This window comes from Trachemys scripta, chromosome 4, assembly GCF_013100865.1.
Source record: "Trachemys scripta elegans isolate TJP31775 chromosome 4, CAS_Tse_1.0, whole genome shotgun sequence".
In the NCBI taxonomy this organism is placed as follows: Eukaryota; Metazoa; Chordata; order Testudines; family Emydidae; genus Trachemys; species Trachemys scripta.
The window spans coordinates 110,882,006-110,909,316 of NC_048301.1; the positions used below are offsets into that span (position 1 = coordinate 110,882,006).

At 38.7% G+C, this 27,311-nt stretch overlaps 1 protein-coding gene across 1 annotated transcript in view; it reads left to right on the forward strand.

The window, feature by feature from the left end:
- The window catches only part of CHKA (choline kinase alpha), a 34,063-nt gene extending 8,786 nt beyond the window's left edge, over positions 1-25,277 (forward strand). Inside the window, exons 2-12 of the mRNA XM_034770367.1 lie at positions 699-810; positions 8,904-8,957; positions 17,799-17,912; positions 18,522-18,655; positions 18,984-19,088; positions 19,510-19,568; positions 19,944-20,031; positions 21,611-21,719; positions 22,283-22,389; positions 22,946-23,027; positions 23,916-25,277. Of these exons, the coding sequence (XP_034626258.1) occupies positions 699-810; positions 8,904-8,957; positions 17,799-17,912; positions 18,522-18,655; positions 18,984-19,088; positions 19,510-19,568; positions 19,944-20,031; positions 21,611-21,719; positions 22,283-22,389; positions 22,946-23,027; positions 23,916-23,975 (1,024 nt within the window). The 3' untranslated portion in view covers positions 23,976-25,277. The remainder of the gene's footprint in view (positions 1-698; positions 811-8,903; positions 8,958-17,798; positions 17,913-18,521; positions 18,656-18,983; positions 19,089-19,509; positions 19,569-19,943; positions 20,032-21,610; positions 21,720-22,282; positions 22,390-22,945; positions 23,028-23,915) is intronic.
- The last annotated feature ends 2,034 nt before the right edge of the window (positions 25,278-27,311 follow it).

The following is a 27,311-nucleotide window of genomic DNA, read 5'->3' on the forward strand; positions in this document are numbered from 1 at the left end:
ATCTGACATTACAAGTAAATAAAGGGAGAGAGCATAGTACACAATCAAGTTTGCAGAAGTGAATGAAAACTTCTGCCAAACTTCTGTGTTCATAACTGCATGTCTCAAGATAAAATAACTGAACTTTTTTCGGTGACTGTTAAATCTAATCTTTCTGGAGGTTTTGTACTTATGAAGAGACAAGTACAGCTTAGAACAGCATCATTTTAGCTACTGGGGGAGAAGCTCATTAAAACATGTCAGTCCTGACCTTCATATCTACTATTCTGTTCATGAGCCTTTCCCCAAATAGATCCTGTTGCTGTTCACTTAAATAATAAATTGGCATTTGAAAATGTGGAAAAGTCTTCATTCCTCAGGCTAGATTCCAATGTAACTCTTTAGCAGAAAAACACTGTCCCACAGTAATAAGTAAAACACCTATTTTTTTTCTTCCCCCAAATAAAAATTTAGATTTCTGTCTCTAATGGCAAGCTATGTTATGAGCAGTCTTTAAAAAAATTCTTACTGATTTGTGTCTTAGTGATGTGCTGAAGAGTTTGAATTTGGTCGGTGTTTAGATCTGGTCACTCATTCCAGATCTGACAGTCCAAAGCCTTGGAATATGTACTAAAGCAGAATCTACTCTTCACTGATCTGGGAGGAATGTACAGTTTTCTGATCAGTAAGCTTTATGAACATCACCTTTCTTTTGATAGAGGTGGCCTCAGCAACATGCTGTTCCAGTGCTCGTTACCTGACACCATGGAGACGGTTGCAGATGAGCCACGAAAAGTTCTCCTCCGCTTATATGGTGCAATCCTACAGATGGTGAGTACATAGAACGTTTTGGGAGTGGGGGGGTTTCTATAGTTTATATCTGGAGAATTAGTTTGTCTCTTGAAATATCAGTGTCAAAAGGCAAGTGTGTTCTACTCTTACTGTTGGGGAATGTTTTTTGGTGGTGGTGGGAATAGATCTCTAGTTTGTCCGTTTCTGTTATTATTTGTCATTGCCTAGAACTTGTACTCCTTTCTATACAGAAATCCTGGCTCGCGTGTATCAGCTGAAGGCTCATTTGCTGTTGGTTTGGTCCATAATGTTTATTTCTGGTATTAAGAGTTTGGAGTGTGGTATTCCAAAACAAGGTATAAAATCTGTTGCTGTGTAATCTATAGGAATTTCTTTGGTATCATTAATAAGATTTCAAAGGACTAAATTTGTAAATCCTTTAAATCTTAGCCTCACTTTCACAAACCCTTCTGAGGTTTAAGTTGAAGCTTTGTCAAACTTACTCTGAATAGTCTTTGAGCATTTTGTAGAGACCTATGGTGAGTAGATGTCTATTATGGTTACTGTAAAACCTATTGATGTACAGTATTTAATAGCATTAAAACTTTGGACCCAAACATCCAGTACCCTGCAGCTGTCTCATTCCAAAACCTGTATTTCAGAATGAATGCTAGATCTTACAACTGCCATAGCAGCTTACTAACATGGAGCTCTTTATCAAACATTCTTTCAATATTGCTCTCACTGCCAATTGGTCAGTACCAAGATTAAAACCCCTTTGTAAATATTGCCACGTAATTGTCAATCTCTAAAAGAGAATTAACAGGTGAACTTCCAAATGGCATATACAAAACACTTTGTAAAGGTGACCTATTATAAAATTATCAGCTAAAACTGTGCATAACTATGGAACAAATTTTAATCTTATCTACCGTACCTTTCTTGACACTTCACACAATGTTCAGTTTTTCCCATGTGATTGAAATTTGTCTCTTGCTGACCATTAGTTGGTGGCAATTTCCTTTGATTCCCAGTCATTTCCTTGGAATAATCTTCTGAAGGTATTCCATCAGTTAATTATTATTGAAAATGTAATCCATGCTTCCTCCTGCTGTGACTTGACCAGGAAGTGATAACAGCATTCAATTAAACCTGAAGGTGGCACTTAACTAATCACAAAATGCATCTTATTTATATACACATAACATAAAAATGAGATTCAGGTCCTGACTTTGATTGCTGAAAGCCTGGACCATCATTCATTTTAAAGGGTTTATTCTTAGCTTGGCCCACTGTAGCCAAGTATTGCGGCAACAGCCATATATTATCCACTGGTCTGAGACCACCCAGGCACAGCTGGACCTAAATTAAGAATTCAGTCTGTATTTGATAAATACATAGTATTCAGTTAAGCCAAGCTTTAATAACTTTCTGTTTTAGTTAAACCTTCTGAAAGATAACTTTTTATTTTTAAAATAAACTTAATCCATAGTCCATTTACAAAATCGGTTATAGAGATTGATATTAGTATAATTCAGTAAATGATTTTCACAGTAGAATAACTTAATTTTATAGCTTTAATTTTAGTCTATCTTAAAATGTCAGTAGTTTTGAGTAGGAAAATTGACTGCAAAACTTCTGTATTTGAGTAATGGAAGAGCAGAACTTCTATCTCTTTTAGTAACAAGAGGCTTCAAATGTAATTGTGTATTGAAAAAGTTTAGAAAAACAAATTACAAATACTAGAGCTTAGTCACCTGCCTCTTTCCCTCTGGGTTTTTTCTTGATTACCTCTTTTCTGCCCTGTTCATAAAGGAATCAAAACAAGATTTTGGGCTTTAAAATCTAAGGACTAATTTGTCTAAATTGGTTAAATCATTTGAAACTGTACATTCAGAACTTTTCTAACTTTTTCGTCTTGGTGTTGAAGGATCTTTTGAGATGTCTAACTTCCTTTATTTCCGTAGTGGCAGTGAAATGACTGCTCTTGTTGGTGCAGTTCACTAAGGGTTAAGTAAGCAGTGAAAGTCCCAAGGTAAAACTTTCGGATTGCATTGAGGTTCACAATTTCTGTCGACAAACATTTGTCTCTTCCAGCACCTACATCTTAAACTCAAATTAAAACAAGCAAACTGCATTTTTTTTTTAATTGGGGTATTTTGAAAGCCTCACTTAGGATTGTAGTGAATTTCTGGTGGCATAAACTAAAATGTTTAAGCATGGTTATAAAGAACGCGTGAACAAAATTCTTCCCTTTTTAGTGATGATTAAAAAGTAGCACTTGCTCAGTTAAAAAAATATATAGATAGATAGATTTTATATATATATATTATCTATCTATCTAGAAATAGGGACATTAGTTGAGAAGTTTGTCAGTTCTGGGGCCTAACCCTAAAATTATTTCTTAAGATCCAGTGATAGTTTCAGAAAAATAAGTCACCACTTGTAAGTTTTAACTCGTTTTGCCGCCTTTGCTGTAGCGGTTTTGAACACTTGTCAGTTCCAATTTCTGTTGAAATTGGTGCACAAAGCAAGCTATGCTAGGTCCCCTCATTCAGTGAAGACTGTATTCATAATAAATAATAAAGGAGTGAAACAGAGAAAAGTAGGTGACACTGACTTTTTAAATGAAGGATACTGGCACCACTACTTCCAATACCAGCCACCTTTGGGAGAACCATTTATTGCTAATAAAAAATGATCCCAGTTTGCTATTATGAATTTTGGAAGACACAAATGTCAGTACATATAACTCATCAAATATAAACCATGCCAGTTGGTTAAAGCTGCCACACAAGGATAGCTTTGTCCTTCCTCTGTCATAACAGTTTATATGTTTAAGAAATTTTCTGTGTGCATGAATGTGGGGTGGCGGGTGGAGCTGAACTGGCTTGGCCATTATGAATGGTCTTACTGGCATGGATGTTTATACACATCAAGGACTTCTCTTGAGTATATCCTTGAGCAGATCTTTATTTTTTTTTTAAAAGAGGACAAGTATTTGTGCTTGTGAAAGGTAAAAATACTAACCACGTTAAAATTGAAGTGTTTGAGGCACAATGCAGATATGTCACATACATTCAAAGTAAACTAATGTCTTTTGCTGCTTTTTTTTCTCATTCCTGCCCACAGAGCTAAATTATTATGGGAGCATTTAACTTTAAAACTTCTCAGTGCAACCAAGTGACTATTGAATTGTTGTCTATCTTGGTGTATAAACTACTGAACTGAAAGATTTGCCAAAGTGCACTTAATGTTTTGGACTTTGAGACTAGATTTTATATGCAAACATTCTAATATTGTGTGCTGTTTTCCTATTTAAATTCAGAATTAAATCTCCCTCATAAAAGCTCCCATGTTACTACAACAGTTGGTAGTATAACGTCAACTTAATTTTTTTATTTATGTAAGTTCACCTACCAAAAGATGACTTGGGGGATTATGATTCACATTCCCATTTTTCTGTCAAAAGAAGTATGAACTCAGCATTACTGAGGCTTTGTTTAACAGCCAGAACAAATTCCTACATATAAAGAAAAGGAAGACCTGGGAACTCTAATGTTCTATCTGGTCTCTAACCTTTAATTCAAGCAAACAACTGAACAAATTGAAATGGTTGCCACATTTCTGTCAAAAACTGTTCCATACCTGCCTTGCTGCCTTTTATTTTTTGTAACTAAATAAAATGCAGACTGCTGTGTAACTGTAATTATCAATGTTTTCTGTGATTGTTGCTGTTTTTAATGTCTGTTTGTAGCATGGAATAACTAGAAATCCCTGGCACTGGCAGATAGCTTGAATGAAGCCAAGCACCTCTTACAGGGGATATATTTGTGTTGGGTGGAGTTAAGGGTGTTCTGAGGGTAATGTACCACTTTAGTTGTATATGCATGTGTTCTCTGCTGCAGGCTTGCCCATGCGATCGTGCCTAGAGCACTCTGGTTTCCAGGTGACAGACACGATTCACGGTATAGTATGAGATCTCTGAAGTTGGAGCATTCTCTACAGCTTTCATTTTTTTTAGTTCCAGGTTTTGATATGTTTAGAAAATAGTAAAACTTAAGTAGTACAGCTGCTATTTATGCTGTCTAAATATGTAAAGAGTAACTACAAATACCAAAATATTGCACAAAATAGTCCCCATTCCTTTCCTCTGCTCCCTCATTAGAGAATGGTAACTTTGTCTGAAGTCAAGAGGATTAGAGATGTCTTGATATAAGGCAGAGTTCCTACTGGAGGTCCTAAAAAACAAAAACAACCCACCACTTCCCAGTTGCTAAGATTTAGATGAAGTTACTCTGGTTTCATTTCATTCAGATTTGCCTAGGTACAAGGACAACACAACACAAGCTATAATTCTTTTCAGGTGGAACTCAATGTCTGAATCAATATATTTATTCCATTCTGCTTAATAGAGAACTCTGGGCATCCCTCTTATCTGGTAGCTTGCATACCATTTTCACCATCAGACTTTAGAGTCCAAGGAGGACTTCAGGTTTCTGCTGGTACTATACACAATATGTTTCTTGGTCATGAGTTGTACTGACCAGATTTCAGGGTTTGAAAATGTTTCCATTCTGTGACTCAATATGCATTTAATTCTTTTGGCCACTTGAAACCAAGAGTCACCACCAAGGGAATAAATCCACAAAGTTGCATGTTCCAGTCCTAGAAATGAGCTTGCAAACAAGGAGCTGGGGACTATTGCTAAAGCATAACAAGCTTCACCACCCTTATAGGCTTGTGCTGACAATAGGCTGACCAGACAGCAAGTGTGAAAAATCTGGACGGGGGTGGGGGTTAGTGGAGCCTATATTTTAAAAAAAAAGCCCCAAATATCGGGACTGTCCCTATTAAAATCAGGACATTTGGTCACCCTAGCTGACAAACTTCCTCCAAAGACTCAGGGTTGTGTTAGTTCATCTTCCAATAGAAGCCAACTTGTCCAGTAAATCCTGGGATATCAGGATGAAAATGCAAAATTTAAATTCTGCTTGTCAAACTAGCATATGTGATCAGTATAGATATAAATCAGTCATGTTCTTAACACTTAAATTTAGACAGTGACACAATCTTTGCCATCTAACAGAAACCTTCAACACAGGTTAATAGATTCTGTATAGGGTTGGAGTGGGAAAAATTTAAAGATTAGTTACTCAAGATCAAGGGTCTGTTTTGGGCGGGTGGGGAGAAATCACCTTTGGCTACTAGCTCTAAAGACTTGCAGCAACTTTTCTACCACCCCACCTCCCCTCCCCCCTGCATCTTAGTATTAAATAGTTGTCCTCACTGGCACCTAGTAACCTTGAATTTATTAGGTTTACTTTTAATCTGCTTTATAAGCAAACTCCTTTCTGCAAGAACACTACTCTATAGTCCTACTTTAAGGAATGGCCCATGACCACCTTATACATGTTCTGAAATCCATTTTATGTGTTTTACAGTTAACAAAATATTTCCCTACAGAAATCTTGGGAGCCAATCCTGGTTCTCTACTTCAAATAGTTCATCACTTCTAAAAATCTCTTCATTGCTCTTAAAGCAAACATAAGATCAATAGCATTGGCTCTTCTAAAAACTAGAGTTGCACTTCTTGAGCTTCTGATCACTTGTGACGTGAGCTCTGTTGTGGGAAAACTGCGTTCTTGATGGCTGTTTGGTCAAGAGTAGGAGAATTACATGCACTGTCTGTTCTGACTGGTGGTGCAAGAAAATAATTGTGTGCCTCAAACATTTTTACAGGTGACTTCCTGATTATCTCAACTAAAATGAGATTTTTTTTCTTAACCTCCAATATCTAAGCCTTAAAGAAACTTCTCACAAAAAGCTCAGTCCACAAGTATTCACTAGTTAAAGAGCCTCCTTGACAGACTAACAGGAGCTTTATCTAATTTGCACCATGACTAGATGGATAGCCATCTGTGTACTACTCAACTCTAACCCTCTTTTCATAATTGCAAACCATTAATTTCATAACTTTTCCACATTTCATCTTCTGCCTTGCTTGGACACTTCTAACATTCTGTGCTGAGGTAACCAAAAAGAAGGAATGCTGCAGAAGTCTCATTTTCTGATGAATCTGCAGTACACAGCTGTCATTACTTTCTCCTAAAGATATAGTACAGTAGATGCCATTAAGATTCTCAGGCACCCATCTGAAGAATACTCATACAAGAGTACTGACCAGTCTCTTGATACTGGTATGAACCAAATAAATTGAAAGTGATACTTATTCAGGTCTTGGAAAAAGCCATCTAATCCACTTAACTTCTGATAAACTGAACCATTCTAGGAGCATCATGAAGCAGGAAAGACTCCTGGATGGTGAGTAACCCTTTGGCTGTTCCAAGAATATTCAGTAAGATGCAATAGTGGTATTGACATAGGACACACTTTTCAGAGGAGTCCTCTTGTACAAGGCCTAACATTATTGCTTAATTACACATTAGGCTCAGTGGGTGTTTAAGACTAATTAATTTCATTGGAAGGAATATATACTAATTTAGTAGCCTTCATATTGTTGTCTGCTAGGAGCTTAGTACCTTAGTGGAATAGGAAGTACTTTCTGACAGATTCTTGATAATATCAACTACATCCTTGCTGTAACTTTTGAAATAAATACTGTAGCTGTATAGTTTGTGTAAATCATTAGTTTGCTGTGTGGTACTTAAGACAGATGGTGATGCTTAACTTGTATTTTGTTCAGTCCACACTTCCACCCTTGGTACGGCTATGTTGTTAGAGCTTTGAAACAGAATGGTATACTCACGGTTCCATGAATCAAATGTTTCTATTCCGATCATGAGATGGAGGCTTCCTTTATGGGCCTTCACACTTAGTGTGGTTTAAATACCCAAACAGCAATGTTGCAGCAGAATTGCAACATCAATAGCAGCCACACACAAAATGCTGAATAGAACTAAGCAAATATTTGCTTACTTGTTGCTTTGCCTTCAAACCCTTAAGAGACTACGGTTTTTATTCCCATTTGCATTTTAAATGTACAAATTTATTAAAAGCATGTGCCACTGAGGGTTCAGCTGCTGAGGGCATGACTTGTTAATGTTTTGAAATTGCTTTATGATGGCTATTAACAAACATAGCACCATGCATTATGCATGGAACTGGTTAATTGTTTGCTTGTATTCAATTTCATCAAGGCATCTTATTTTCGAACAAATTTTGTGCATATATGTGGAGGACACCCTCCACATATATGCACACACTTTGTTGGAAAATTTAAGTCCTAGATTTACAAGAACCTACAGTACGTGTAACAAATAGCGTACACATATAGTAGAGCTTAGTGATTAAACTTTATCAAGTTTAGTATTCCTGAAAGCTAAAAGGTAATCTGGTTATCTAGATATAGCAAAACAGGTACTCTGCAAGCTTTCTAGTGTCACTCTGCCAGTACTTCTCTCTTCAGACTTGTATTTAATCTGGCTATGATGTATCTAAGGGTAGGACTATATTTTAAAGGCTGCAGCAGTACAACTATACGTGTGCCGCTGTATCGTTTTAGTGAAGATGTTACTATGCTGACAGGAGAGCTTTTTCTTATAGTTAATCCAGCTCTGCAAGAGGCAGTAGTTATGTTGATGTGAGAGGCACTCCCGTTGACCTAGCACTGTCTATAGCAGGGGTTAGGTCAGTATAACTGCGTCACTCGGGTGTGGATTTTTCAAAGCTCTGAGCGATGTAGTTATACCAGTGTAAGTTTGTATTGTAGGTCTGGCCTAAATGTCTTCACTGTTAAAGATCCCTCCTGTAAGTAAAGTTTCCAAAGTAAAATGAACATTTCAATAAGAACTTAACATTTAAAAAGATTCTTCTAAACTTTCAATAACAAATCAAAATTCTGTCTGAAATATTGGAAAATACTTGGCTTCCAGTATATTATGGGAGTGGCTTGATCTCAATGGCACATCCTTTTGAAAGCTTTGGCGTGAACTACTGTATGTAGTGAGATAAGAGCGGTGTGGTCAGATGTTGGAGACTAGATATTACTGATTAAGTCAGTGGAGAGTTAAATAGTTAACTGTAGCTGGTTTTATTTATTCCCTCTATTCTGGTGGTTGCTAATTATGTTGGCTTTCATCTTCTCACTATTTAATTTTTCTCATTCATAGAGGTCCTGTAATAAAGGAGGATCAGGACAGGCTCAGAAGGAAAATGACTTGCAGGTAAGTAATACCTCTGGTTAGTTTTGCATTCTATAGAGGTGAAAATAGGAGCACATTTCTGTCTCCTGTGTGCTCATCATTCCAGACAGTCTAATAGCCTGTCTCAACATGGGTATGTGTGACCACTGTTGCTCTTGGAATAGTCTCCCTTTCTCTGAGCCACTGATCTACAAAAATGGAGGTAGTTCAGCTATTTGCTGCCTTTCCCAATCTTTTCCTTCATTCCTCCAGTGCGTTTGGTTAAAATCCAGAACTTGGACTCAATTTTCTGTCTGCATGCCAAGGAGACTTGTGACTGGAATAACACTTAAGTCCTACACATTGTCTTGGAGTTGTCAAAATATTTCTTGCATATAAGCTAATCCTCTATAATGTTTAAAATGGAATTTACTCTTATATAAAATACCATTTGTGCAGGATTCTCATTCCTAGTTCTTAACTCCTTGGTACCAGACTGATAGAACTCCCTAGGCAGTCCTTTGTCCTGAGTAAAGAGCAGTAGAACATGCACAATGGCCTGCAGAGCACCTGGTTCAATACCCTTCTGCTACCCTCAGTCACTTTCTTCTTGACCGTGGTTGGAGAGGAAAGGAAACTCGTAAACTCTGCTCTAATGTAAAAATACCAACACCTTTTTTCATACCCCCTTGCCTTCTAATCATTCCATTTGAAACTTCTAAATTCTTAAGTATTTTGCCTCCAGCACTTGGCATGTCTTCTGGTGGTTGGTTATCTTTTTGCATTTAGGCACCTGCTTTGGTGGCTCCACATAAAAGACCAAGGTAGAAGATAAGTGTCAACAGCTCTGATGCAATCCATGCAGCACTGTATAGAGGACTCCAGAATTTCTACCCTCTATTTGTGTGCTCTGACAAAATGTCTATTCTGGGTATTTGATATGATTGTGGATTTAGTCTTCTGCCATAAAGGCCACAGAATTGGCTTCAGGACATTCCTCTTGTGTCTTGGGGCACCTGGCACTGGCCACTGAATACTGGGCTAGATGGACCTTTGGCCTGACCCAGTAGGGCCATTTTCATGTCTGCAGGCTAAAAATTAACAGGTCATGTTATACTGCCTAAAATACAATACAGAATCTTTTTTTCAAAGGCATTTGGGTAAATCATTAACCTAGTAATATGGCAGTTTCTAAAGGGCCACTTAATCAGATTTGAGATAAGCTTGCCTCTAGGTTTAAACTGCAACATTAGACCTGGAAAAATTTCAGTATAGATAAATAGTAAGGCTTTGTAAATATCAATCTGTATGGTAATGTGACCAGATTTTCAAGTGTGCCTTTTATTCACTAATTCTGAATACAGGTGGATTAAGTGTATGAAAGGTAGAGAAGCAGGAAAGGTTCATCAGCCACTCTGTTTTTGAAGGTCCATAGAAGAACCACACTGACCTAGCTTAACAGTTATCCTATCTCTAATGCAGTCTTCCAGAACTTGTCCTATAATTTGTTCTAAAGCAGGCTAGTCCCTGTTCTTAATGTAATTTTTAGTCCAGCAGTAAAACCATGTGCACATTTCCCTCCCAGCTTTCCTTAGGATGAAACAGTCAAAATATCTAATGCCCAAGGAATATTTGACAGACCTAAGTCCAAGGAAAGGGGGTGGATTAGTAGAAATCCAGTCAAATATCTTCAGAGATATAGAATTAGATGAGCAGTCTCTTCAGCTTTGTCTAAGCAAATATCTAATTGGGTACTTGCCTGGCCACATCACCATATTATCCAAGTACCTTCAGAGGAGTGTGCTGCTTCACCACCTAGAAATATGCAAGTGTGACTATCCAGATGTCATTCATTTTGGATCTACAGCATCAGTTTACTTGAAGCTTTAAAACTTAGATGCCTCAGGGTGCATAGTCATAAATAGGCTATTTGTTAAAAATCTGGTGCCTCTGCTAAAACTTACCTTGTTGAATGTCTATACTAACTTGAATTTTGGTGCTTGGCAAAGCCTCAGCAAGGGCATGTGAAACTATGGAGAGTGTGTGTTTGTTAAATGCATTAATTCTGCCTCAGGAAACTGAGATGGAGAAGCACTGCATGAAAGAAAGGGGCACAACCATTATGTGCTGCACATACCCTACTCATCAGCTTTGCCATTGGAAGTATTTTGAAATCTTTCCTTGTATTTTAACTCAATATGCTAAATACTTGTGGATATACCTGTCTTTCTATCCTTCCTATCTTGCACTGTAGAATATTAGAGATTTGCAAGAAGGCTTTCACCAGAACACCTTAAAACTAGTACAAAAACTTCCCTGACAAGAATACCTTCATTCTAAAGGTTACTCACTATAGTATCTGATTGCCATGTACATACATTTCAAAGTAAAAGTCCCTCAAAAGACCTCCCAAACCTAGATTTAAGTTGCTTACTAAGACTCCAGTGTTGATGGTATATTTCTGAGGGCACGTTGATGGGGGCCATTCTAACATTCAGGTTAGGAGTAATTTTGCAGAGGAAGATGGATCAGTTCCCACTGTTTCTGCAAACATATTTGATATGTTGGGGAAGGGTCTTTGAGAGCAAAGGATTTGGCAGCAGAAGAAATCGGGGGAGCATCTCCTTTGGACCTCCTGAAGGCTGCAGGAGGGGAAGAGGACCTTAAGAGATTTAAGATGCCCATACACCGCCTACAAGCCTTAGACATATTGGAGGTTATCCTGACCCCTAGATGTTTGACTGTCAGTGTAGTTGGGCAGACACCAGTGTATCCCTACTTGGTTCATGTGCTCATGGATTTTTCTTTCAGCTGTGAGGGCTAGAGCCTGAATCAATATGGCTGTAGCACAAATGACAGTACAAATACAGTGAGGCCAGGGAAAGCATTGTGAAGTCAAAGCTCTGAGAAACTAAAGAAGTATGGAGAAGACATGAGCCAGGAGCCCAACAAAGCCAAAAGAGAGCTGCTGGATGCAGGAGCAAGGGAAGAGGCAGACTCCAGAGTGTATTTGCCCCTGTTAAAACACTTGCAAGGAAAAGGCATTCTGCATACCACTCTCTGAAACCACTTTTTTCAACCTGTGTAATGCCAAAAGTTATGAAGAGCACAGTATGAAAATTTGTCCTCATTCCCTATGTTGTGTAAACTCTTCTGAGCGGAGGCTGTCTTCCTATGTTTGTACAACTTCATCAGTATCCTGATTAGCCCTTTGGGATTTACTGTAGTACAAATAACTGCCATAACAGGCAGATCAAAAGTGGTCTCTTCTACTTTTATGGTTTGTACATCTTTATAGAGCTAATCTTGCACATGGTGGCAGCTCAACTTCTGTGATGTTGACCTTGAGTGTTGAGCAATGTACAAAAAGAACTAGACAGATCATGGCTGACTTCTAATTCCCTTCCATCCATATAAAAATACTGGAGTTGACTGTGTTCATGTCATGCTGCTGCTGGGATGTTTCCAAGGAGAGGTGGCTTTTGTAGAAGTTTTTAATGTTTTTTTCAAATGTAGTACTTGCATATCTAATCTATAGATTTGAGTTTTGGTTTATTGTATCCTAGAGATGGAGCCAGAGTCTCAATATAAATCTATTTGCATTAGGGTTTTATAAGACATTGATTTTTTTTTTTTCCTTCCCACCTTTGTTTTGCAAAGGGTTTTTATTACCTTATTCCTAAAAATAACTAGGTATGTTGCTGATAAAGAATGACCAAATAAATTTGCAAAGGTGCAGGGAAAACTGGTCTGAAGTGTGCCAATTAAGGATACACTGAGTATTCCACTTTGGGTCACTAAATTTAGTTTCTCAAAGTAAAATTTTCACCTTTGTCTATGGCTGTTTGGACTAGTGCACTTCTATTTTAAATGCTGAGCACCATAGTTAAGTGTAGATAGTATTATGACTTTGTATTGCATGAGATTGATTTAGAGTGTTAGGATACCTTAATGCTGATATTCACTAGTATTTATAGCACCAGTTCAATTTACCATCCTCCTGTTCATACATGGTCTGCAATGTTGTCACAAGTAGAATAATTGTAGATGGAGGTGTTGGAAAACCAAAGTTGATTGGATTTAATGTACATCAGTTTTGTGTAACCTAGCCTTGGCAATGACTTGCTTACCATAAATACTTGATGGTTCTCAGGGTATCCAGGAATGTGAGTGACCTTGTTATCCCTACCTACAGTTAAAGGGAGTCTTACCTGTGGTAGGCTGGTGCGGTTCGCGACCTAACTAGCTATCAGCCACTCAAGCATTCTCCTCCAGGCTGTGCCAACCCTATCTTTGCCTTGAAGGTTAACAAGTACACCCAGTCCCCTAGTACCCTTCAAGCATATTCTTGTGATATCCAACCCCTGGTGCTGGCTAGTCACAAAAATCCCAGATCTGTTCCCAAAGGAAAAGCATACCCCAGTTTGCTAGTTATCTTACATCATGGCTTCCTGTATGATGTACAGCACTTGTGAGCACTTAAAATAAAACAAAAGGTTTATTTATTGTTTTTAGGGAAATCTCCATCTCTTCTTAGAGTATGATGGAAACAAGTCATTACAATACAAAACAAAATGCAAACTAGGTCCTTAGTTAACCTTCTTTATTAGATAGGAAAGGTTTCTCCCAAAAGTTTAGACTGTTGAGTTAGACTTCACAGGAACCAGGATCCATTCTTTAATGAAACACCCACGCTCAGCAAGATGGCTCTACAGTGAATGGGTACAGGACACCTTTCCTTACACTGTTCTAGTGAAAACTTTATTCATAGCCAGGGGAATCTGCTGCCTGCCATAAATGTTTCTTTTCACCTCAAGTGGTCTCAGTGGTTTGCAGTTGTCTTTGATTTTCCATTGGCTGTATGGGGATAAGGCAAGGATAAACAATGGAACTTTGCATTACATTACTGACTAACCAGGGAAAAGAGGACATCTCCTCCCTCTCACTTGAATGGGGATCTCAGATCTGACTCTTTGTTGACTGAATTTGCCTTATGGTCTTGAAGGACTATTACTACAAGCGGTTGCAGACATGTATACAAGACAGATCTGTGCATGCCCAGCACACCAAAGCCAGAGAACTTTGCCTAGCAGTAGTTATAACAGTGATGCTCATGTCCTTTCCTCATACCCTCTACCGTGGCTATATAAAGATGGTGCTGCTCCAATCCTCCTCTGTTCCTTCTTATTACCCATGGCCAGAGTTGGAGTGTTCAATGTGGCATTTTCTTGATGTTGGTTTTATTTGTCTTAGGCTTTCTTGTAAATAGTTTATAAAGCTTGAGCATATTGATTGTATCCTGGTTAATTAGTGGTGTTACTAGTAAAATGCCTTCACCAGGAGTCAAACTGTCTATCCTGTGGCGTGGTTATTCTTAACACTGATCCACACACAGGTTGTTCACTGTGCTTGAGAGTGACACATTAAAGAAAGGTGCTCAATCTTCAAATCTTTCAAAAAGAGAAGGCAGGTTGCAAGGGACTTGAGACTTAAGCAGCATCTGATGGGGCTGGCTATGTAAGGCCTGTCAGCACTGGGAACCTCCATCGTACAAGCTCCTCAGACAATGTTAGAGTTTGAGAGCGCAGATTGTTCTCTGGCTGTCCCTTTTCAGGAACCTCTCTCATGAATCACTGCTGCTACAGCAGGTCCATCCCTGTCTGCTTTGGGGGCTATAGAGGAGATTCCTCATTTGGAAAAGGATTTTATTCCTGGTACTTCTTGATCTCCACCCTTAGACTTGAGGAGAGGAATGGCATATCCTCAATCTCCAGAGTCTCTGCTTCGAGACTTGCTGTCTGAACTTCATGGCCAAGTTGTTCATCTGGTATTGGACTGTCTGCACCTGACACTGGGTGCTGCATGGCTAGATGAGAAGAGACTGCTCACAAGGGGTTGGTTTTCTACTACTAAGCAGAATTTCCCTACATGGAAAGTTTTCTATTTGGGCAGATTCAAGACTTTTTGGACTATTTGCTGTACAGTAACTCCTCACTTTAAGTTGTCCCATTTAACATTGTTTCATTGGTACGTTGCTGATCAATGGGGGAACATGCTCATTTAAAATTGTGCAATGCTCCACTCTTGTTTGGTTGCCTGCTTTCTCCACAGCTGGCAGCCTCCCTACACCTCCCCCCCCCCCCACCACACACACACAGCACCGCCCGCCGGCAGACCCCCATGGATCAGCGCTTCCCCCTCCCCCCGCCCGCAGCAATCAGCTGGGTTGCAGCACTTTGGGGTGTGGCGGGGGAGAGCGAGGACTCAGCATGCAGGCTCCCTCTCCTGCCAGCAGCAATCAGCTGTCTTGCGGTGTTTAGAAGGGAGGGAGGAGGAGCAAGGACACAGCATGGGAAATAAAGGGGGAGAAGGTGGCGGGGGGGAAGGGAGAAGAGGCAGGTCAAGGATGAGGGCTTGGGGGAAGGGGGGGAGTGGGCAGGCTGAGGGTTGAGCCCCCCCACCCCGGATGCTTGCAGAGTAGGGGAAGCTGCCGTTGCTGCGCAATGTGCTTCTCCTAGCCTACAGCACCTTCAGCCTCCTTGCCTGCCTCATCTCCAGTGCCAGTGGACTGTGCCTGTGTAGGGTAAGGCAGGGACACTTCGTAACTTCCCAACTATAGTAATGTACTGTATGTTTGTAAACACACAGCACATGCACACTACTTCCCCCAGCGTAGTATTAAATTGCTTGTTTAAAATGTGTATGTAATGCCTTTTGTCTTGCAAAAAAAAATTTCCCTGGAACCTAACACCTCCCCACCCCCCATTTATGTTAATTCTTATGGGGAAATTGGATTCGCTTAGTATCATTTCACTTAAAGTTGCATTTTTCAGGAACATAACTACAACGTTAGGTGAAGAGTTACTGTATTTGAAATCTTTAGGCCTATCTCTTGGCTCCCTGAAGGTTCGCTTAGCTGTGATCTTAGCTTTCCATTAGCGCACAGTCAACTTGTGGAACTCCTTACCTGAGAAGGCTGTGAAGGCTAGGACTATAACAGAGTTTAAAAGAGAACTGGATAAATTCATGGGGGTTAAGTCCATTAATGGCGATTAGCCCGGACAGGTAAGGAATGGTGTCCCTAGCCTCTGTCTGTCAGAGGATGGAGATGGATGGCAGGAGAGAGATCACTTGATCATTGCCTGTTAGGTTCACTCCCTCTGGGGCACCTGGCATTGGCCACTGTCGGCAGACAGGATACTGGGCTAGATGGACCTTTGGTCTGACCCGGTATGGCCTTTCTTATGTTATGTTCATTCTCCCATCCAAGGAAAGTTGATATTCTTAAGCCCTATAATAGTGAGGTTTCTGAAGGGTATTGTCCACCTTTTTCCACCAATGAAAGAAATGGTGCTGTTGTGGGACCTTAATACGGTGCTGGCAGCACTGAGCCTGCCACTTGAGCAGATAGCAACACAATCATAGGCTCTTCTCTCCCAGAAGATTGCCTTCCTGGTAGCTATAACATCTGCAAGAATTGCTAGTCTTGATGGCAGATCCTCCATGTGATCAGTTCAAGGACATGGTGGCTTTAGGGCCACACCTGAAGTTCTCCCCTTCTTCCCCGCCCCCTCCCCCCCCCCAGTGATGTTTCACCTCAAGTTTACTTAATTTACAATTTACTTAACCAAACCACATTCAAGGATAGAGGAGAAAAGTCTCCATACCTTAGATGGGAGGTGGTGCTTAGCATTCTATTGAGAGGACAAAATTTTGTTCATCACCTTGGCTCTTCATATCACTTGGAGACTGGTCAGCCTTTCTTCTGTTCAGTAGTCTGAGTTTCCAAGTAGATAACTGCTTGTGTTACCACAGGCTATGGAGTGGCTCATATGACACTCCCACAGTCATTGTGGGCTCATTGGATGTTACTTGAGCGCTCATCCATTGTGTTTTTTAGCAGTGTCTCTACAGTGAAAATTTGCAGGACTACAACATGGTCTTCCATGCATACCTTTGTTAGACCTTATGCTATAACCACGGCATTAAGGCCTGATGCAAACTTTGGGAAGGCAGTTTTGCAGTCTCTATTTAAATAAATTCCAAGCCCCACCTCCTATGAGTACTGCATGTGAGTCACCTGAGTGGAATACACATCTGCAAACACCCAAAGAAGACTGTTACGTGTATTGTAACTGTTCTTTGAGATATTGCAGATACGTATTCCATGACCTGTTCTCCTTGCCCTCTGTACTGGAATCTCCAGCCTGGGACTTTCATGCAAAGAAGCTGAGGGAGGTCGGGGTAGTGCTGCCCTTATATAGCCATGGGAGGGGCTTTAACAAGGGTATGATCACTGCTCCGTACAAGTACTGCTAGACAAAGTTCTCTGGCTTCGCTTTGGTGCACTGGGTGTGCTCATACCTGAGTGAAATATACATCTGCACCCACATCTCGAAGAAACATTACAATACACATGAGTGAGTCTTTTTCTCAATATAATTACATTGTTCCTTAAATATTAACCATGTACACATTGTGCAATGATTGACCATTGATAAGTCATACCCTTTCAGTAGAGACCTCATGCTATCTTTAATGGATAGATACCCATGAAAGTGGTATTCAGGGTGTGGTGAGTTCAAGTTTGACAGGAGTTGCTTGTAAAGAACAGTGAACGCTTTGCCAATAGGCACCAATGGGCCTCTCATAATTTCACTCACTAAAGTTTCCTCCTGAAGCTGTAATGCTGCATGGCTTTCATATTAACTTCTTGTATTGAGCAACCTTTTTTCTTTAGTCACTTTAAAAAAAACCTATATCCGCTAGTCTCAGAATTTATTTAAAAACTAATCTTAAACAAACTTTCACTTTGGGAGCTTTGCTCTTAAACATAATAAACTTAACTCGTGTGTAAACTTCTGTTACCTTAATTTTATGCAGGGTGCAGAAGCCATGGTACTGGAGAGTGTTATGTTTGCCATTCTTGCAGAGAGAAATCTTGGCCCGAAGCTGTATGGAATCTTTCCACAAGGCCGATTAGAGGAATTCATTCCAGTGAGTCACATTCATGATTAGTCAACAGGCTAGTAGCTGTAAGATGTTGTAATTGAACATGACCAGTGTGTTTTTAGACTGTATACAAAAGCAGAGACGTGGGAATGAAATATTTGGTACTTGTAATTGTTAGCCTTAATTTGTTGCTATAACTAGACTTCCTGACTCTAATTATAATCTCTCTGTGGGGAGGGAAGATGTCTCTCTAAAAATTTCTTTTCCAGCTGTAGTTTTATGTTGGGCCATAATAAATATGGAGTGAAACGAGCTTGAGAGCAGCCATTCCGTTAAGAATCAAAAGAATGGCACACAAAGACTTGTTTTCGTTCTCTTCAATGACACCCTTAATGTATTCCCTGGACTCTTGTCCAAGGTTATAAGACTTCGGGTGGGACTTGACCCATTGACCTTATAGGACAGAAGATCAGAGGCTACCGAATGAATACTTAATAGATGGTCCAGCTAACTTAAACTTCTTCCCAAACATAATTGTGCTGAACCTTCCTGAAACCATTTAAACTTTGATTGTTACTTCAAAGCTATTGAGTGATGATATTCATGTTTCTCTGTCCTTATCAGCTCTTTCAAATGTGCTTTATTTTGTTACAGAGCAGAAAGTTAGACACTGAAGAACTAGGCTTACCTGATATATCTGCAGAAATAGCTGAGAAAATGGCCAGGTTTCATGGTATGAAAATGCCATTTAATAAAGAACCTAAATGGCTTTTTGGGACAATGGAAAAGTAAGTCTTCTCACCTTTTATTGTAAATTTTTTAAAACGGGGGGGAGACAGCAGCCAATGATGATCTTAATGGATAGAAATCTTGCTGTTCTAGAGGGTCTCTTCTGTAAACTGGCAGGTATTTTGTAAGGATGGAGGCTTGCTGTCTCTACACAGCTTTACCTGGGGGAGTCGAGAAGATTTAACTTTTTTCCAGAAGTTTCAATTTGGTGCATCTTGATTTTGAAACTATATATATATATATAGTAGAATTGGCATTCTAGCCTTGGAATATTAATTGTACTCAAACTTGGTACACTGTTTTACAATTAACTTTATTTTTGGGTAGGTATCTAAACCAAGTATTGAGGATTAAATTTACCAGAGAATCCCGGATTAGAAAATTGAATAAAATCCTCAGTTACAATCTTCCCCAGGAAATGAAAAGCCTAAGGTAAGATTTTAGCTTCTTTGCCACTATTTTACATTAACTTATGAATTACCACTGACACTAGAGTGTTTGTATATGTAACAATGATGTATTAATATAGTTCTCTGAATTCAATAAACTTGCATTTACAGGTCAAACTGATATGGTTCCCACAGCCTCCACAACTGACCCTTGTTTGTAATGCTTACAAACAGATAGTGGTGCATCCAGTAATAGTGTGCTGAATGGGTTGTAGTAGAGCCCTACCTCTGAGTATCCTGATTTCTGTGCACTTAAATTCTCAGCCTACACACAGCATTAAAATGTAGTTTTTTGTCAGGAATACTATGAAACCTGGAGTTCTTGCAACAAAAAACAAGTTTTACATTTAGCTGGGTCTAGAAACATTTTTGTCATAATTAGCTCTTTGCTCTTGGTTTTTCAGATCTATGCTTGAAGCTACTTCATCACCAGTTGTCTTTTGCCACAATGACTGCCAAGAAGGTAGGATGGCACTACTTTGGCAACTAGGTTAATACTGTAGTGCTAAGAGCAGCCTTTGATTATTTCTTGCTTGATTTCTACTAATGCTGTTTTGGGCTATATATCTACTCAATCCTGTGAACTCTGACACCTTGGATTATGATGATGGGTTGAGTTGGGGGAAGGGTAGGGGTTTGACAAGCTTGTTACAAATTAAATATAGGTATCCCAATGCCTTCATGTGTTCCTTTCCTGTTTTGTCAAAAGGAACACCAGGATCCTTGAGCAAAGCTTTTTGAAAACTTTTTTTTATAATAGAAGTATTGTTTGAATTTTTATCCAAACACATCCAGTGATTCTGCTCACTACATCTTTGTGTTTCTCAAAACTCTTCAGGTAACGTCTTGCTCTTGGAAGGCAGAGAGGATTCTGAAAAACAAAAGCTAATGCTTATTGACTTTGAATACAGCAGCTATAATTACAGGTAAATTGTTCCAAACATAGCAAGATTTTCCTGTGTGGCATGGTTGGCACGTCTTTAAATAAACTACAGTAAAAGGAAATGCTAATAAGACTTTTTTCTAAATCTAATCTCTTCCAATGAGTTGTATTTCTCTGCATTACATTCTGTGGCCTGCCTTTGATTCACCAAAACTGCAAGTGCCAAAAGCTCTGAGCACAGGCCAAATTGGCAGGCTCGCAGGTGCCTAAATCAGTGTATCTGAAATCAAATTCATCTGCAGAAGTCTGAAAAGCCAGACTGCTGCAGTTCAGTTCGCATAATATTTGGCTTGTGATAGCTTGCCTCCTAGACATGATTGGGTATTTTTTCCATAAATGGAGCAGAAAAGTTAATAAAATCTCTTTAGAAAATGCAAGAGATCTCTCTATTAATCAGAAAGATGTGGTCATTAGTGTAACATCTAAGTAATGTGTCTGAAATCTTTACTGCATACCTTAAAAATTCTGCTAAAGAGATGACTTGTGAACACAAGCCATCTTTTATCTTAATCATTACTTCCACTGTCCTGGCTATTTTTACCAAAACCTTTTCCTAGCATTGTAGTTTGCTGCTTTCTTCTGAAATCAGTTCTTGCAGCAACCTTGTTCCATCATAGGAAGATGAACCATTTTGTTACTCTGTTCTGAGGCAACTTCAAAGAACTTTCTCACCTACAGCCACCTACTGTATTTAAGAAAAATGGTCGAGTTACTGGTGTTCTGAATGTATCCAAGTGCAGCACAAGCTTCCACTTCCTGTACATGAAAATCTGTGGAATTAACTAATTTAGCAATTTCTGTAAACATAAGGGCTCTTGCTACTTGATGCAACTGTAACTCCCCACATTGCTTTCCTTTCTCTCAATCCTTTTGTCTAACTCCTTTCCTCCTGACATATGTGCAAGGATTATCTATTGGGATGTTACAGGACTATTCAAAAATGCCCTCTTCATTCAGCATCTTTCTGATTTAGTCTTAGTAATACCATAGAGCATACTTTTCAACTTGGCAAAAACTGATATAAGTGTACTACTCCATTAAACCTTATCACAACAAACTTAATTGAACTCAAAATGCCAGTGGAGTATTAGCCACCTATATAGAAGTGGGTTTTTACAGTATTAATAAATGACTTGTGATCTAAATTACCTCTTGCATTCCATAAAAAATGTTGGCAGATAGTTCTCAATTCTTCAGTCTATTGGACCCTTGGTTTTTGAGTTAAGGTCACAGATTCTAGTATTGCTAATGTACTCTACACAAACAGCAGTAGCAAGTTCTCCTGCATGGACAATAAGGACATTGGTTTTACTGCTAGCTTTAAGACAAAAGGCTAGTTGATGCATATTGTGCTATTTGCTTTTTGTGTTTTTTATCAATAAACTTGTTTTTACTGACAATTCTGATCTCCTATTTGTAGAACTTAAAGTACTTCATACCAATGTTCTCATCATGCTTTATAAGATTAAAATTTCAGGACTGTATTGATTTAAACAAGAGCAAATATGTAAATATTATGGAAACTTGAAATCTGCCCTAACTATTGAACTGTTAATTTTCAGAGGATTTGACATTGCAAATCACTTCTGTGAATGGATGTATGACTACACTTATGAAAAATACCCATTCTTCAAAGCCAGTTTTTTGAAGTATCCCACAAGGATGCAACAGGTAGGTACATGAAAGTAGAGTTACACTCAAATGTCAGTGCCTGCAAGCTTCAAATCTGATCTGTCCTTCCTAATTACCAGTTTGATTGTTACTATACATCCTGTCCACCAAAATTCCTTTCACTGTGTCACTGGATGTAGTAGTCATTCTTTCATAAACTTAGTGTGATGTTAGTGTACAATGCTTTAAAAAATAAAAAGCCCTGATAAACTTCCATTGCTGCCAATAGCTTTTTCAGAACACTTACTGTGGTCCCGCATGTACATACAAAGGTGGTCCTGATGTTCCACTGGTTTCAGTAACTGGGTTAAGACCAGAAGCAAAATGGTATCTGTAAAACTAATGGGATACAGTCTTTATATACTGAATTTCTAATCTGTTACTCAGTGGCATACTTTTGGTGCTCAGGTTTTGAAATGAACCAGAATGGTCAATACTCAAATTTTCAATCTTGGAAAAAGCTAAACTTCTTAGGGTCTTTATAAAGATTTAGCATGCTGATATTAACCATTCTTGCGTCTAAGACTTGTCTGATGTGTTCTCATGATCACTATTGTCTTTAGCTTCATTTTATCTCCAGTTACCTGACTGCATTTCAAAATGGATTTGAAAATCTAAGTAATGAAGACAAGTCCAAAACAGAAGAAGATATGTTGATGGAAGTCAATAGGTAACTACTTATATTTACTGTAGTGATAGTGCAGTGTTGGCATTCTGTGTACAGTCCACTTGCTTAACACTTGCATTTTGATGTCTTTATAGGATTCACATTCTTTCATCACTGAGAAATTTCTAGTTAGGATTTGCCTTAAATAGCTTTTCTAGGGTAAATGAGAACAAACCCCCTAATGGTTGTAAATGAGTCCTTGTTTCATGTCAAAACTGTTATGGCTCAATGCAAATAGTAGGCTGTAGAAGTTGCTAATGGCATTGTACAAATAACTAACCTGTGCTATGAAAAACTACCTTAAGATAAAGGTACACTTTTTCCAAGTTTCTTGGGGGGGTTAGTGAATGGGATACTGATGTCATATCATGACTGCTTGGACCAAGAAGGAACTCTATTCTGGGATGCTCAGATATAATATATATGAGCTCCTTTAAAAGATAGCAAGTTATAATAATAAAATTGGCACTGTTGATTTTGACTCTAGGTGGGCTAAATAATGCAGTTAATGTGGGACACTAGAAGTCTTTCAGCAACCATTTTGTTTTGTAACTTGCAGGTTTGCCCTGGCATCACACTTCTTCTGGGGCCTGTGGTCCATTATACAAGCGAAGATTTCATCCATAGAGTTTGGATACATGGTATGTTTTTTGAACGAGTAAAATCTTAACCTTTCATTTAATTTAAAAGTAAACCTTAATGCACATTAAGAGTAATTTAGTAATCTTAGTCAGTGTTGCTTTCTTAAAAGAAATTTACCTGCCTCTCTTCTCCCCACTCCCCTCTCCCACATTTAGTTTTCTTCTGAGTATAATTGTCCATCCTCCTGTACAGTTACCATGCCTAAGTCAAATGATACTACAGGTGGTAATATAAATAACTGCTGCTAATACTCTGTCCAGTAGTGAACAGAAGTGGAATTATTTTTCACCAGTGAGATGATACTTTCACACTTCCAGATGTATTCTCCTGTAGTTGAAAGGGTTGCAGCATCTACCTTCCACAGTACCTGACTAACACATGAACAGTGGATTTTAGTTTTAATACTAGTTTTGTTTTGGAGGAAAAACAAATCTTTCCATAGCTTTCTTCTCAAACTTCTCTAGTAAGGCTTCCTCTCTGGGACTAAGAATGGTAAAGATATTACTGTTTAGTTACTTTACAGGGAGAAACTGCTGATAAAGGTTTAGTACACTTGAATAGTGCTATAGCGTTGGCTATAAGGCCTGCTTTGTTGCTAGACAAACTTAACTGACATGAAACTAATAGCCAAGGGTTGGTTAGGCTGCAGAAATGCTACTAAACCTGAAATTAGACTTTAACGTGACACTTTAACTTGTTTAAAAAGTCTCTTCCTTTGTCCCCAAATACTCTTGGAAGGTGAAGCCAGGAGGATAATATCGAAATATTTCTATCTATATTCATATTATGTAGTCTCCCAAACTGTAGACAAGAATGCATGTACATCATGGCAGCACACAACTGTCACTGTTTCTCAGGAAATTGATTATTTACCTCATTTTATTTAGGACTATGCGCTGTCAAGATTTGATGCATACTTTGACCAGAAGAGGAAACTTAAAGTGTGAATGTTGGAAGAATGGACAATCTTACTGTACAAAGAAAGCAGCTGGACAGAACTTCCACTGTGCTTAGGCTACTGTATCTGTAATGAAGGTTTCAGTGGATTCCAGTTTTTTTGGAATGCAGATATACAATTTGTGAAGACTGTACAAAAATCACTTGGTTTATTTGTTTACAGTTTCATAAGAAATCTTTTGGAATGAGATTGGGAGGCAAAAGTATAATACAGCAGTGCAATATCTTGAAATCCTTTTAATCTAAAGGGTATTTTATATTATGGGGAAGCTTACAGTTAAGTGTGGAATACCACATGCATCCAGAGCAAACAGTGTTACTGTTGGTACTTAATTTTTTGTTTTTAGGGGTTTTATTGACATACTAGTGAACGTTGTGACGAGAACACTTGTAGTTGGTAATACATTGTAGACACTACTGGTCAATGGGAAGATCAATTGTCTGAGGACAACTGTTATACTGTGAAGCTGGCTGAAAGGCCTTACTGTGAGTTAATTGTATTAGCCTCATTGTGTCCCCGAACATTGTCTCAAGAAAGCTGCTGCTACATACAGCAAAATGGTTAAAGGACACATTAAAGCAATTTGCTGTCAAGTGTTATCTAAATTATAGATGAATGTAGTTGTCGTCATGTACATGTCTTTGTAGAATGAAATACAGATGAATCTTAAACTGGAAATTATGAAGAGATTTGGGATGACTAATCTAGTCATTTCACATCTTTCACCAAGAACATGCTTTATTGGTCAGCCTGGCTATCTAGCAGTATTGCAATGTGCTGTATAAAAGTCTGGCAGCACTGGAATGAGTGCCTTGAATTACTCTAGCAACCCTGATGACTGGATTGGCATTAACAATACCCCCCGCTGAAGCCAGCCCTTCTCCTTGAACTGAGGGGTGTTACCACATTACAGGCCTGTAAGAAAGGTGTGTTGGGGTGGAGGGAATGGGGGAAATCAGAAGATAATCCCCTTTCCCTCAGAGCGTGATGGGAGGGAGACACATTTTTGACCAACTGAGGCATATTGGCTTCTAAGTCGCTTTTTTTACTTGTTAAACCTCTGACTTCAATCTTGTTCCAGCAATCCAGTAAAGTTGAGTGATGTGGGAAACAGTAACATGATGTTGAAACGTGTATATATCTGTGAAATCTACAGCATATGTGTAAATGTTCTCTGGAGAAATCTTTAGATTTTTGGGAACTTGTTTTACTTTGGCCATTGTTTTATTTGTTTTTGTGCTTTCTGCTAAGACATACTGTATTATATTACAATAAATTTTTTTTAAGTATTCCCTTATAGGCTTGTGTGGAAGATGGTGTATAAAACATTTTGAGGGAGTGTGCAGTGTTTGCTATATAGCATGACTTGTTCAAATTGCCGTTTCTGATTCTTTAGAGGGTCAGTTTGCAAATATTTTGAATGTATAACACCTTTAATCCAGTGGTTGTGGTTTTTGAAGCTGACATTACTCCTTAGAAATCATATTCATATCTTAGCAATGAAGAATGAGTGCTGATAGCCAGACCCAAATCATCTAAGATCACATTTCACCTTGAAGGCCTTACCTTGATACCAACCTGCCCGTGAAGGCAGACTGGCTTAAATTGTCTAGTGAATGAGTCCATTCTGTGGCATCCCTTCTATATACCAGCTGAACATGATGCTCCCAAACTTAATATAATATGTATTTGCAAACCTCAGTAGAAAATAAGTACCACTCAAGTTAGCTAGCTAACTTTTTAACTAGTCACAAAAGTTAATCATAAAGGCAGCTAAAAAGCAAGGAATGAGAGGGGGAGATGTTACACAGTGGGAAAACTAACATTTCTGCAGAAACATTACGTGAAACAAATTGAGGCATAAGCAGAATGATCAAGTAGTAACAAATCTAGGAACTTTGCTGAAGGGAAAAGCAAAGGTCCTTTTGGGAGAATGCAATTGTAATTTTTAACTTCAGATACTTACAGTACATGGTCCAAAGAATCAAACTCATTAAGAAATAGATTAAGGGCTCACTTTGACAGCACTACTGGGTTTGTAAGTAACATTTGCAGCATGGGACTCTTAATTAGAACATGGGATTGAGGCAGTTTGCCAGTCAGTGGAATACTGTTCTAATTGCTGTGCAATGCATGTTACACAGAGTCCCTGCCACACTTCATAGATGCCAACTAACCTTCAGAGATACAACTATGCTATACCTACACTGCACCTGAAATGTGCTTTGCACAAGTACATCAGCAGCATCTATTAGTTAGGATTGCTTCGCACATCCACCTAAATGCAGAGTGAGACCTAAGAATTGCTAACTTTTCAGAGAGTGGGACAGTTAACTCCAGCATGTTAGTTGTTCGCTGAATGCTACAGAATTCTCTGCCCAAAAATAGCTTCTAGGAGAGGAAATTCGCTCTTCTTATACAAGGTGCGTACCCCTTTCTAATGAATTTATATTGGAGGTACTCATGTAGGATTTTTAGATGTTTACTGTTCCCATTGAAGTCCATGCCCAGAAAGGAAAAACTCACTTTTTTTTTTTTCTTGAACAGCTCTGGTTCGCAGCAGTTAGAACAAAGTCACTGAATGATTTAGAGAATCATAGATCTAGAAGTTATCAACATAAACAAGGAAATATTATATTAGCATTGGTGGAAACTCTAATGCAGACTTGCTGCTGGCATTCTTGATCACAGTTCATCTAGACTTGATGTGATCAGACTTAAACAAAACAAACCCTAGCAGCTACTCTGTTAGTGCTTGCACTGGTAGAGTTCACCAGAAATGTGGGTACAAGTGGGAGACTTCCTGAAAAGTGCCAGTGCAGAAGCAGTTGTAGCTGCAGTGACATGCATTTTCATAAAAACAGTTTTAGGGTGTTGACTGGTGCTTTTGTCACCTGAACTCTTGAGCTTTGTGTGAGGTTTTGAGCTTTGCATGAAAGGGTTACTGAATGTTATGTCTCCACTCCTCTTGGAATATAGGTAACATGCTTAAGATCATTTTACAGTTACAGGATGAAGTATACGTAAACCAGGTGTTTGTCTAATCTGTTCTTCAAAACCTCCAATGATGGGGATTCCAAAACCTGCCCTGGAAGCCTATTGTAGTACTTAACTATCCTTATCGTTAGCTTTTCCTACCACCTAACTTAAATCTCCCTTGCTGCTGATTTGCTGCTTGTCCTCCTTTCAGTGGCCATGGAGAACAATTGGTTGCTGTTCTTTTTATAACTACTCTTAATATAGTTGAAGACAATTGGGTCCTCATTCAGTCTTTTCTCTAGACTAAATATGTTATGTTTTTTTTTTTTTAAACCCTTTCCTCATA